The sequence below is a fragment of the Fomitopsis serialis genome (assembly GCF_022376445.1).
Source record: "Fomitopsis serialis strain Sig1Antser10 chromosome Unknown B0H18scaffold_62, whole genome shotgun sequence".
NCBI lineage: Eukaryota > Fungi > Basidiomycota > Agaricomycetes > Polyporales > Fomitopsidaceae > Fomitopsis > Fomitopsis serialis.
The window spans coordinates 139,512-151,529 of NW_025955022.1; the positions used below are offsets into that span (position 1 = coordinate 139,512).

A 12,018-nucleotide genomic window follows, 5' to 3' on the forward strand; every position below is an offset into this window, starting at 1 on the left:
TGTCATCACGAAGCTTGTATCGTCATGCATAGTGCGGAGATCGGTTCCCAGCTAAGCGCTGCGCTGCAATCATCTCTCGCCTTTCAGGTATCGACGAGCCCATATAAAAGTGGGAATGATTGGCTTCGAGAAGACGCGTCCAAAGACTGACTTCACTGTGGTCCTGTACTATCATGTCGAACTCACCTTCTTCCGAAGTCGATATCATCATCGCTGGAGGTGAGCATCTCATATCGTTCAGTGTCTCCTTCGTGTTGACGTCTCTTCGTAGGCGGTACCAGCGGGCTAGTAATTGCTAGTAGACTTGCAGAGGCCGACCCGACTCTGAGCATCCTTGTGCTGGAAGCAGGCCCACCGACACAAGAAGATCCAGCCCATACTCAACCCGCCCGTTATCTGAGCCACTTGCTTCCGGGAAGTAAGACTGTCAGGGTCTACGAAGGCCGAAAGACAGAGGAACTCGGGGGCCGAGGAGTCGTCGTACCGTGCGGCCAGTGCCTGGGAGGCGGCTCGAGCGTGAACTGTATGTATGCGGTTATTACTGTCCAGCAATGACTGCCATGCTAATGCTGTTCGGCTAGTCACGGTGTATGCGCGGCCTGCGGCGTCCGACTTCGACGACTGGGAAACCACGTACGGTAACCCGGGCTGGGGTTCGAAGGACCTCATTCCGCTTCTCAAGAAGGTGCACTCATGTGATACCCTGTCTATTGTGATCTCCTGTTTCACGTAGAGCAGTCAGAGACCTACCAAGCGGAAGGGTCCGCGGAGACCCACGGTTACTCGGGCCCTCTCAAGGTATCATACGGCGGTCTCTTTACGAACATCGGGCAGCAGTTCCTCGAAGTCGCTGCGCGCTACGATGCGAAGCGCTCTCTGATGGATGATCCCAACGGTCTATTCAAGTGCAATGCATATGGGGTAAGTACATGGATGTTTAGAAGAGAGTTGAGAAGGGGTTTCGCTGATCATCCGTTTAGAGGTGGCAGAAGTTCGTGGTCACGTCGGCTCCGGTGTGAACATTGGGCTGATCGATCAATAGATACATAAGCGCGGACGATGGACGACGGTCCGACGTGCCCCACTACTACATCTACAACCGAACCTATCCCAAGCTCGAGATACTCACCGGTTACCTCGTGAAGCGAGTCATCTTTGAGTGAGCATGAATTTATCTTCTAGTACCACTGACTGTTGACGGACGATACAGAGGAACGCGAGCTGTCGGCGTTGAATACACGCCCAATGCGCGGTTCCAGCCTGACGAGAAGCAGGGGACCCGCATCGCCAAAGCCAAGAGGCTGGTACTTCTGTCAGCCGGCGCCTTTGGGACCCCTGCGATATTGGAACGTTCCGGCATCGGAGCTCCGGCGCTGCTGAAGAAGCTCGAGATAGAGCCCTTGGTTGACTTGCCCGGCGTCGGCGAAAATTATCAAGGTGTGCGCCGTGAGGCATCTAGCATATCCTTGTGTCCTCACATCGTCCGTTCTAGACCATCAAGTCATTTTTGCGCCGTACCTCGTGAAGGACGAGGCGGAAACTCTCGATGGCATTGTTAGAAACGATCCCGAGGAAGTCGAGAGTACGTGTGTTGTCACAGGTCAACCCCCTAGCACTGAATCTGTTAATCCTTTCAGATTGGAGCGCACAGTGGACCAAGGACGGCTCAGGATTGATGGCTCATAAGTGAGTTTTCATACGAGATGAAGTGTGATCTCAACATTCTGAATGATCCAGTGGTATCGATGCTGCCGGTAAACTGCGGCCATTTCCGGATGAGCTCGAACTCATCGGCCCCCAATTCCGCGAGAGGTGGGAGACCTACTTCAAGGACGTGCCAGACAAGCCTGTGATTTGGTGCGGTGCTGTATCGGAGTGAGTGTCTCCAGATTGCCTACCGGACGCCTTGCTCTTTAACACCATCACAGATACGTTGGTGACCCTTCGACAGTTCCCAAGCGAAAGTACGCCAGTATAGGCTACTACGTGCAATATCCAATGTCCACCGGCTACGTCCACATCACATCCGCAAACGACGTGTCTGCTGCTCCTGACTTCGATCCAAGATTCCTACATCGGTTGAGTGCTCCGCATTTCGGTTCAAGAGTATCATCGGCCTAATGCTGACCACAGGGTTGAGGATCTCGTTCTTCTGAGATGGGGATACAAGCATAGTCGCGAATTCGCGCGCCGCATGCCACTATACTGCGGCGAATATCTGCCCAGCCATCCGCAATTTCCTGAAGGTAGCCAGGCAAGCTGTAGTTCTGATGGAGGGCCTGTGGCCATGGACGCGCCTCTTTTGCAATACACCAGCGAAGACGACCAGGCTATTGATGAATATTCCCGCCGTGCGGTACAGACGTCCTGGCACTCGGTAGGTCTCGTTGCGCTCACTCACTCGATGTTCATGGACATATCATTGGCCATCCAGCTAGGAACCTGCGCGATGAAACCTCGCGGTCAAGGCGGCGTAGTAGACTCTCGATTGAACGTGTACGGTGTCACTGGCTTGAAGGTAGCAGGTACGATGGACTTGTTGCTGTACACTATAGCATCGGGCTAACTAGATCCTCAGATATGTCTATCGTGCCTAGCAATGTTTGTGCGGTGAGTCTCGCTTCCCAGGTGAACCCGAATATTGCAGCTAAGTGTGGCGACCCGTAGAACACTACTCTACTGCTCTGGTCGTCGGAGAGAAAGCAACAACCATCCTGATGCAGGAGCTGGGAATTACGGTGTCCCATACGGCTTGACCATGGTTTAATGTCCCGCTTAAGCTAGCGTCCGGTCCCGGCGCCGGGATGTATATATGGTGTGGGTTTGTAGTTCGTGTATTCTGTAACTCTAGGGCTTCAACTCGGGTATGATTATCCTGCCACCCAGCTTTTGCATTCTGTGTGACACAAGTGAGAGATAAACGATTCAAGCTACGTGGCTATGAGACAACTCGGATCGGACGAGCCTCAGCCAAGCCTCGCTCAGGCCTTAGCCATGCACTGTCCGACTCGGACGCGGCGACGCCACAAGCGCGTCATGCACGTGAGACGTTCATCCACGGCGGCCACGCGTGTCAGTCACTGTCAGTGTCAGAGCAGCGCACCTGAGGTTCTTCTCCGCGGCCAGTTGTTCTCACCCAACGGCAAACACGCCATTCACAGCTCACCACTCATTTTGCCTGACACTGGAATACACCGGCCCTAGTCTACTATCTCTACCCTCGTCCCACTGGTCAAGTTGCTCCGCTGCGGTGTCCGCGAAACTCCCGCCCTAACGTAGCCTTGCAATAGCGGCGGCGGTCACAGTGTCTTGCTGTAAACGTGAACAACTCATCCTCGGAGTGGTTCACTATCATCTAAAAGTAAGTTAGTGTTCTGACAACTCTACATTCCTCCTTCCACGCTCACTCGCCGCCTGCCCCGTTCCAGCGATGCCCAAGCGGTCTTTCCAGTCTCCGCCGCCAGTTGTGGACATGGACATGCAGGATACATATGAGGCCGCTAAATGGCATGCGGTCTGGCGTAAAGAGTTTGGCGAAGAGAGTGACGACGGCGAGTACGACTGTGACGCAATGGATACAGTCCCAGAGGAGGAGTACGATGTTGATGCGCAGATTGAGCACGCTGTGCATTCTGCTGCTATCAATCTCGCAAATCATTAGTGAGTGTCATGCTAGTCTCCAGTGGCATATATATGTCCTCAATGACGGCTGTCACGACCGTGCAACTAGCAAGTGTCTCCTTGACGATCCCCAAGAGTCCACCCGTGCGCAGGCCTTAGACCCAAGGACTCTGCTCAGGCTGCTAACAGCTGAGAGAACACGCAATCGTGCCATAGATGAGACAATTTCCACCTTGAAAAGTAGTACACTTGCCCAGGAGAGATGGTCTGACGCATCGTACTGGGGCACGCAAGCAAAACTGGAACTCTCGTTTACACTCGAGGTAAGTGCACGCCAATCACCGCTTTCGGATGATGACTTTATTTCTAGACAATGGTGCCGCCGAACGACCCAATGTGGGTCCAGCAATCTCAGATACAAGGTGCTGCTGCGTACACTGCCTGTGAGGACCAGGATCTATAAAAGTGGTCTAAGACGCAATGTGGCCAATGCGTTCATGCTCGCCAGCAGCGAGTCCGAGGACGGGTCCATGGCAAAATGCTCAAGATCGAGCCTCTGAGGTTTTGCAGTACAGCGCAGATGAAGGCTGATGGCCTCACAGATTTACGTACAAAAGGACAAAGGAAATCTGGTTTCCAGTGATCGGCCACTCGCCGAGTCCGAGTTCTTCCCTTTCGGCAGCCTTGGCATGGATATCAAGATGTCCCTCGAACGAATTGTCTGTTCAGTCGTCAAAGATGTATGTTGGTTTCCATGTGTAGAAGCTGCCCAATGGCGAAAGCGAGCTTCCCGTATCCACCTAACTGCGCCTGTCTTTGCTATATACGCAATAGCACTGCATACTGCTGATGAGCTTTCACCAGCCTATGTGACGAGCATGCACCGCAAGACCGGCCGACGACCCTTTAGTATGTGCTACAGGACCTAGCGGGAACTACCCTAGTAAGCGTCGAACCCAGTTCTTCGATGACTTCAGGACACGTACTCGAGCCCTCCGACGACTAGACGTCAACCATGCAGCACCTATGTTCTGCGTAGGGGTATGTTGCTTTCATCATAGCACGCACGGCCTTTCGGTCGTGACAAATCTCCAGTAGAAATACGCTGGTAATTATGAAACGTTGCGTTCGCGGTCAATTGTCATGATGTTTATGCTGTGCTAGGCTCAGGCAGGCTGGAGCAAGAGGGTTCGGCCAACAAGATGCGTGGACGGTGAGCTTTCCGGTGATGTGCTAGGCCGAGTCTCGCAGTCCGGTGACAGTGGACGTACGCGCAGGCCCCTCAAACCCATCGTGAGTTGAAATGATTGCTTGCATCACTCGGCTGGCGTCCTCGTACTTAAGGCATCGGCGAAATTCTCATCGTCTGTAAGTATTCCCCGACCTGTGTTCGCCGTTGAATACGTGGCCCCGTATAGAAAATTCCTGGATCCTCGTAGCTGCGGAGGAGCGAACCACACTGTAGTCTGATTTCGCCCATGATGCTTCCCTTCTCGCGAACCTAAGGTCATCGGCAAAATGTCGTGCGATCCCCAAGGCGAAAACGTATAAAGGCGACGCGTCCGTGCACCAAAACCTCAGCTCTTCCCTCTTCTCACTTCGGAGTTCACGATAGCAACGGTACTGGCTAGTGAGTATTCCTTGCTAGAGACTCTGCTGGACGGTTATTGATCATTCACACCAGCCTTGCTTGATTTATTAACGACACACGACTTTCATTTGCCTATTCACTACAACTCCTTCATCTTCACATACACCTAGCCATGCGCTCTGCCACCCTTTTCGCGTTTATCCTCGCTGCCGTCTCTGCGGCCCCGGCTCTCGCGTATCCCGCGTATCCGTGCGTCCGCTCAACTTGGTGCTTGTCGATTCTGCACTAACGTCACATCCCATTCTTAGCGATGCCCGTGACCTTACCACCGCCGGTCTCTATGGACGCGACGACCTCGACACCCTGTTTGCCCGTGGCCCCCAAGGCCAAGCGGGCGAGGGGAAGCACGCCGAGAAGCACGAAGAAAAGGAGGAACGGAAGCACACAGTAGGTGAGAAGGACGAACAACACCACCACCGCCACCAGCGCAGGTACAGCACTCGCCCGTTGTACGAGCGTGATGTCCTTGAGGAGCTGTTTGCTCGCGTCCTTCAAGACGCCACCGGGGACGCACAGCCTGCTCAGGCTCCCGCTGCGGTTGCGAGCGAACCCAAGCAAGGGGAACACGGACACAGCGGTCATCGCAAGGACGGCGGTGATCACCAGCACGGTCCAAAGGACAAGCACGAAGGCAAGGGCAAGAGCAAACACTCCGACGGGCACGCTGTCAAGCAGGGCGGTCGAGGCGAGCACGGCGGCAAGAAGGTCCGCGCGCTGTACGCACGCGATGTACTCGACGCTCTGTTCGCTCGTGCTTTCAAAGACAAGAATGGCGAGGTGAAACACGCTGTCAGCGCCACGGGGGGGATTGGAAACCAGGGCAGACAGGCAGCAGGCCAGGGCCTCGGGCGGTGTACTACGCTCGGGCTGACGACTCCTTCGACGAGTTCTTCTGAAGTGACTCAATAGTGCCAGTGGCCCCAGTGGTTGATACCTGTTGTTGATGATAGTTTTCAAGTTGTACGGTGCTGGGACGAGCCAATTGAGAGACGTGTAATGTGCGTGCATCTTATACCGTTGGCAACTTGAAGTTTAGCATCTGAGTACTACTATTGAGTCTTTGAAAGGTCGGTAAAGGCCGAAGCCTGGTCGAGCCGCATGCTCACTCAGGTACTCAAATACTCACGCCGGCTGACTTGTGTGGATGCACGTACTTACGATCGTAATAGCGGCCAGGTAGCGGCGCAAGCGCTATTATCGACTCCTGGGAATTAGCTGTACTTAGCTGTGACACGACAAAGCCCTCCCTCCGGTCGGAGTCGGGGATGTCGATGACCCTCAGCCACCCACTGGCACGTCCAAGCTAGTAATAGTCTCGGTGGTCTACACAACCCTCTTACATTGACTGTATCGCAGTAAGTACCGCCGCAGTAGTATCAGTATCAGTATCGGCGCATCGCCTAACATGCATTACAGTATAACTTCTCTAGCTCGGATGTCAGCGGCGCAAGCTATCGCTGTCATGGACGTCGAATCAAACGAAGAACAGCAGCCTGAGTCTCCATCCATGGACCGAGACGTCAATTCTCCGGAATACGTGTATTGCCCAGTATGCACGTACGTTGCATCCCATCGTTGGGATGTTTCTCCTTCCGTCGAGGCAAAACCTCTTTCGAATGGTGGCCATGAACAGCTTCATACGTCCACCGGCGCAGTGGATTGGCATGATTACTACTGGGGCTACACTAACCAAACCCGACACATGAGAAGAACCATTCTCCGACCACTTCCTCACACCATCGCCGATTGTATCCCACTGGAGCTCACCGATCGTGTCGTAGAGTGGATTCAACCCGACCGACGGGACCTCTACAATTGTGCACTGGTGTGTCGTGCGTGGCATCATCGCAGCCAGGCCTTGCTCTACTTCCGCGTTTTTCTCGCGGATGCCGAAGCCTACGACTCCCTCGCACGGTTTGCTATCCAGAGTCCGCGATCAAGTCGTTACTTGTCCTCCACCCGCATGCTGGAGATCCACGTCGACGATGAAGCCCCGTCTCCGAGTCCGCGTACACGGCGAGCATTTGTCCATGCAGTCCCCTTGTGCTCGGCCGCTCTATGCCGCATCTACAATGCCTTTCATTACGGAATTGTTTGCATCCGCCGTACCACGACAGCTTCGTCACCTTCATGTCGCAATTCACGGCGGTGCAACACTTGTGGCTGGACAACTTCGAGCTTAAGTCTTTCGCCGACTTTCGCCGCATTATTTGCTCGTTGCCCAGACTTCGCGACCTGCATCTCGCTGGAGGCAGGCTCGTTAATGCAAGTCCTAGCATTCCGCCCAGTACAGATATGCTCGCTCGGTCAGGTACCCCACGACTCCGCCGCCTTTCAATCGATGGGTTAGCTCCATCGTTTTTGTCTTTGCTCGTTCCTTGGCTCTCGTCCACGCCTATGTGCACTGCTGTCGACTATTTCATGTTATCGATATCCGACGTACAGGCAGCAGACTTCCTAACGCTGAAGTACTAGTACTCTTGCGGACGCTCGGCTCAGCGTTGAAGTGGCTCTACTTACAGAATTTCGGAGAAGGTACGTGTGGCCACCCGGCAGTGTCAGGCAGCTCGCTTCAATCCGATGCTTATAATCATGATACAGCCGTACCTCCGCTCAGCCATCACCCCAACTTGGTACAAGTATGCTTGACCATGGTCGTCGCGCTGAAGAATACATGCAGAAGAATCGTCGAGATACTCTATGGCATACTTTGCCAGATTTCAAGCAGTCATATGAGGGTCATCGACCTCCACTTGCGGTTTACATCAGAGACAGACAAGTTCACCCACTCGACGTGGTTGGATGATGACTTCGATGACACGGATTTGGCACCAATCCACGAACTTGCTGGAGCGTCGACGTTCGATTCGCTGACCGAGGTCGGAGTCATTTTAACAATGCCAAACAACGTCGTCCTCGGTCTGCAAGACACTGGTATAGCCGTGGAGTTATGTGATCGGGTCCGCTTGATCCTGCAGCCATGGCATGCCCGCGGGATACTAGACATATTCCCCCGGCTCGTAATAGTAGACAAGGGTACAGCTGAAGCGGACGGTTCCTATTCTGCCAAGCCAACGGTTGAATAGCGGTGGAGGGCGAGCAGTGACGCGTGACGGGCATTCAATCTCAAGTACCAGGGCACTAGTGAACGAGAGCATTTTCTTCCAGTCGACAACGGGTGCTCGTACTTGTCCTGTAATGATAGTACTCAGTACTTGGTTCGTTATGATATTCAAGTAACTCACGGTTTGATGGCAGTGTAACGCACTTACAGGTCGTTCATAGACCGCCGGAGAGAATGCAGGACTTCGTGATGTTTCTTTGCTCGTCAGACCGATTGAAAATTCTCATTTGAGGCATTCTGGCAGTCAAGACGTCCATATGAAGCGAATGGAATTCTACGGCGCACCAAAATAATTACGTATACATGTAAGGGTCCTGCAAACTGACTCTTCACAGCTCATCGTGCTTCTCGCTGGAAGGATGCGACGCTGAAGCGGACGAAGAGCTACGCGACGATCCACCCGCCCCCGTCGACTCCGTCTGCTGAGTCCCTGTGGCGTCCGCGCTTGCGCTCGTGGTATTTGTTTTCTTCGGCACCTTAGGCATCTTCTTGTTCCTCAGCTTCTGCAGCACGTTGTCCAGAGTCTTCGCCCGTGCCCTCATCTCGCTCGTCAGAATGACGGGATCCTCATTCATCGCCACCTTCTTTTGCTTCTCCACCCACTCGTTGAGCCATCGTTCGTGGTCTTCGAGAGCCTTCTGCAGACCCTCGATCTCGCTCACCGTATACTTCGCCGGTGTCCCACCTTCCTCGGCGGTAATCAGTGCCTGCTTGGCCTCCCCTAGGAACAGTCGTGTTTGCCAATTCATCAACTGACTCATGTTCAGCGCGTGAGGAAACTCCTTGATCTCTTCGTAGCGGACGAAGATGGGCCGTTCCAAGCTCCTGAGTCATCGCCAACGTAATGAGGGCCCTGTGGGCTGACGACAAAGAGGGGAGGCTCACTCTAATGCACTGCGCTTCGCGACGAGTTCCTTCGTATCAGCATCATCACCATGGTCGGAAATCCAAACAGCCGTCTCCTTCAGGTTTTCGGCAATCCTCTTGCGCTCAGCTTCTTGAGAGCACTTGACGAACGGTGTGTCTGGGTTGTTTTCGTCAAGGAGGTCACGTAGTTTGTAGATATAAGCCTCTAGGCTGTTCCGGGCTTCCTCCCTGTGCCGCTTTCCTGCCTCTTCGTTGTCAATGACCGTAAGCCTATGAGAGCATCGAGGTGAGTTCCACGCGAATCGACAGGCTGTTTGACCACATACCGTGCACGAGACTGTCGCTTTGCCGCCACGGAAAGCGGTTGGAGCGACGGGAAGTCCACTTGCACATCAAGCGCGATTGTATCCTCCGTCTTCTGCTCCGATACGGCTGCGGACGTCGAAGGCAATGGCGCAGCGAAGGCCGCTTGATCGCCTTCTGCCGCATCGCCGTCGACCACCTCTTCCGATTTGCCTGAGAAAGACCCTTGAGTTTGCCTGAGGCGGACGTGAGACGACCAACTTGGCGCAAGCAATCCGTAACGCACCGGTTAGCGAGCCATCCTTTATTTCGCCGTAGGCTATTGCATCGGTGACGCTCGCAAAGCCCGAGTCGGAGAACCTCAGCGTAGCCTTTACAACCGGGTCCGTAGCACCCAACTCCGTCAGGTTCTTGATTGCCTCCGCCACTCCGCCGATCTTTGCTACGAGTAGGTCCGTCGGGAAGCCTCTGCCTCAAAACTATCACCAGCCACTCTTCAGCGATAGTGGAAGGAAACTCACGGGGCGGGAGCACCCTTATACGCCAGCTTCAATGGGAAGTCATCCGCGCGCTTGAGCGTCAAGGTCTTCTTCGTACCCGTCTTGGTGCCTGCGGGGAAGACCAGTGTGTTGATTGTGCGCGGCTTCCCGTTCGGCACCTTCTTGTTCTCTGCGGTGTACGACGTCTGGATGTCGTACGGGTTCATGTCCGTCACGCGGATGTCCTTTGTCTTGAACTGCTTGCTCAGCGACGCGCCGTGGAGAGCGGCACCGAGAACGGCGGCTTCGTCGGCGTTGACGTTCAGAGCAATCTTGTTCCTAGGAGCGCGTCAGTATCGTTAACAAAGATGAGATGGTTTGTGAGCACCCACTCTCCGACCGCGGCTTTCACGGCTGACTGAATCATGGGAGTCCTCGAGGCACCACCGGTGAGAATCACAGAGGAGATGTCGTCCTAGAGAGGGTGTGAGCGTAGGATCCTCACTTGAGCGATGTTACATACCAGTGCATACCGGCACTAGCTAGCGCGTCAAAGATGGGACGAGAGAACTCGCCCTTAAGGTCTCTGCATGCAATCTCGAAGTCTGCGCGGGTGATCTTGGAGCGGTAGTCGATGTCCCAAGCCAAACTCTCCACCTGTGCTACTATGAACACAGAGACAATGAGCGACGAAATCCTTACCGACGCCGTCGCATCTGTATTCGCGCTCAAGACCGCCTTCACGCGACCAGCCTCCTTCCAGAGCTTGCCATCCCGCGTTTATCCTGCCGGATATCCTTCTTGTACTTGTGGTTGAAGTCGCTGATCATAATCTCCCGCAGACGTCTGTCCAACTCGGTTCCGCCACCGTGCGGTCAAATCCAACACCTCGACCGTAATCTGGATGCTGTCCTGGTAAGGCTCTTCGCCTTCGGATCGCTGGCAACGTTCGAGAAACCGACTACAGTGCGCGAATGGACGAAGCACCCGCATCGTAGACGACATGATACTCTGGCTGGGAGAACGTCCGTGTCATGGCGTAGTTGACTGCTACAGCAGTACCGTCGTTGACAAGTGCGAGGGTACGCATGCCAGCAATCTCGATCGCGTCTGCTACTGCATCCCGCTCGAACATGGTGTAGTACGGGGGAACAGTGACCACCACGTCGTAGACCTTCTCTCCAGAGAAGTCCTCTGCCAGTTGTTTCACGTACGACAGCTGCATGCCAATAAGCTCCTCGACGGACCACTCGGTGCCGTCCGAGCGACGGAGAGCAACTGTGCCCCGATCCGTCTCGACCAAGTCTGCGGTGGAATGACTTGTAGAAGGAGCCGCAGAAGAGTCGTACGGCGCTGCCTGAAGGAATTTGAGCAAGGGGAATGAATCTTGGGGATACCGTCCTGCCTGAAGCAATGTCAGCTCAGTACGCGTGACAAGCTTGCACAACTTACAATTGCAGCGGCGTCGGACCCAACAGCTGTCGTTTGTTTCCAGCCTACAGTAGACTGCATTTTCCGTTCGAGTCTTTGTTAAGCAGAACATCGAAAGGGACTCCGGGCTTCATCAGCGAGGCTTTGATCCAGTCTGCGCCATAGTCGATCGCCAGAACGGATGCAGCACATTCTCCGAGAGTGTCGAGAGCAAAAGGGTCACAAAAAGACAGAGCCTATATAATGATAACATCATGGTAGAGTGCAGGACATTAAGCCGGGAGCTGGCGGCGAGTTGGGAGGTTGCAAAGGCTGAGTGAAGCGCGGTGGCTGCGAGCAATGGACACGTCGCCTGAAACACTGTGCGTGGAGATCACGTGGGGGTGCGCGATTTGATCGCCGATGCTGTGATCTGGCATCTCGGATCAGATTCATCGCACATTATGATTTTTCCCTCCGCGTCAATTCTGCAGTCCGTCTCAGCCACCCCGAGCGACCTCTCCGCTTGCTAAGTACGCCGTCGCCCTCTGTCGCCTGCTACA

General features: G+C 54.3%; 5 protein-coding genes across 5 annotated transcripts; 4 read left to right on the plus strand and 1 right to left on the minus strand.

Annotated features, from left to right (window-relative positions):
- Positions 1-173: 173 nt before the first annotated feature.
- B0H18DRAFT_1086218 (GMC oxidoreductase-domain-containing protein) lies at positions 174-2,767 on the plus strand (the record flags this gene model as incomplete). The annotated part of the gene is made up of 14 exons (XM_048032008.1): positions 174-219; positions 272-523; positions 582-685; positions 739-935; positions 1,043-1,159; positions 1,211-1,437; positions 1,493-1,582; positions 1,638-1,686; positions 1,738-1,875; positions 1,929-2,078; positions 2,134-2,377; positions 2,435-2,525; positions 2,579-2,610; positions 2,648-2,767. 14 exons carry the CDS (start codon positions 174-176, stop codon positions 2,765-2,767), a joined length of 1,857 nt encoding a protein of 618 aa, XP_047890653.1.
- Positions 2,768-3,117: 350 nt separating this feature from the next.
- Positions 3,118-4,564, plus strand: B0H18DRAFT_1022110 (uncharacterized protein). Its single transcript, XM_048029572.1, has 5 exons — positions 3,118-3,361; positions 3,429-3,660; positions 3,731-3,948; positions 3,992-4,017; positions 4,044-4,564. Exons 2-5 carry the CDS (start codon positions 3,431-3,433, stop codon positions 4,179-4,181), a joined length of 612 nt encoding a protein of 203 aa, XP_047890654.1. The 5' UTR covers positions 3,118-3,361; positions 3,429-3,430; the 3' UTR covers positions 4,182-4,564.
- A 649-nt stretch (positions 4,565-5,213) lies between these two features.
- Positions 5,214-6,278, plus strand: B0H18DRAFT_570989 (uncharacterized protein). The gene is made up of 3 exons (XM_048038637.1): positions 5,214-5,251; positions 5,306-5,461; positions 5,521-6,278. Exons 2-3 carry the CDS (start codon positions 5,385-5,387, stop codon positions 6,179-6,181), a joined length of 738 nt encoding a protein of 245 aa, XP_047890655.1. The 5' UTR covers positions 5,214-5,251; positions 5,306-5,384; the 3' UTR covers positions 6,182-6,278.
- Positions 6,279-7,067: 789 nt separating this feature from the next.
- Positions 7,068-7,522, plus strand: B0H18DRAFT_836204 (uncharacterized protein; the record flags this gene model as incomplete). Its single annotated transcript, XM_048039445.1, has 2 exons — positions 7,068-7,250; positions 7,277-7,522. Coding segments are annotated over 2 exons (429 nt in total), but the record flags the coding sequence as incomplete, so codon positions are not given.
- A 1,203-nt stretch (positions 7,523-8,725) lies between these two features.
- On the minus strand, positions 8,726-11,895 carry B0H18DRAFT_1086219 (Hsp70 protein-domain-containing protein; the record flags this gene model as incomplete). The annotated part of the gene is made up of 14 exons (XM_048032009.1): positions 8,726-9,221; positions 9,282-9,533; positions 9,590-9,791; positions 9,853-10,034; positions 10,088-10,384; positions 10,438-10,520; positions 10,565-10,702; positions 10,748-10,810; positions 10,890-10,891; positions 10,932-10,984; positions 11,011-11,450; positions 11,498-11,551; positions 11,587-11,669; positions 11,838-11,895. 14 exons carry the CDS (start codon positions 11,893-11,895, stop codon positions 8,726-8,728), a joined length of 2,403 nt encoding a protein of 800 aa, XP_047890657.1.
- Between the last annotated feature and the right edge of the window lie 123 nt (positions 11,896-12,018).

Bases quoted from the DNA above. Each gene is read 5' to 3' on its own strand.
- B0H18DRAFT_1022110 (XM_048029572.1), top strand. From the start codon at position 3,431: ATGCCCAAGCGGTCTTTCCAGTCTCCGCCGCCAGTTGTGGACATGGAC. The intron at 3,661-3,730 runs GTGAGTGTCATG...CCGTGCAACTAG, and splicing joins ATCAATCTCGCAAATCATTA to CAAGTGTCTCCTTGACGATC. The intron at 4,018-4,043 runs GTGGGTCCAGCA...CTCAGATACAAG, and splicing joins GTGCCGCCGAACGACCCAAT to GTGCTGCTGCGTACACTGCC.
- B0H18DRAFT_570989 (XM_048038637.1), top strand. From the start codon at position 5,385: ATGCGCTCTGCCACCCTTTTCGCGTTTATCCTCGCTGCCGTCTCTGCG. The intron at 5,462-5,520 runs GTGCGTCCGCTC...TCCCATTCTTAG, and splicing joins CTCGCGTATCCCGCGTATCC to CGATGCCCGTGACCTTACCA.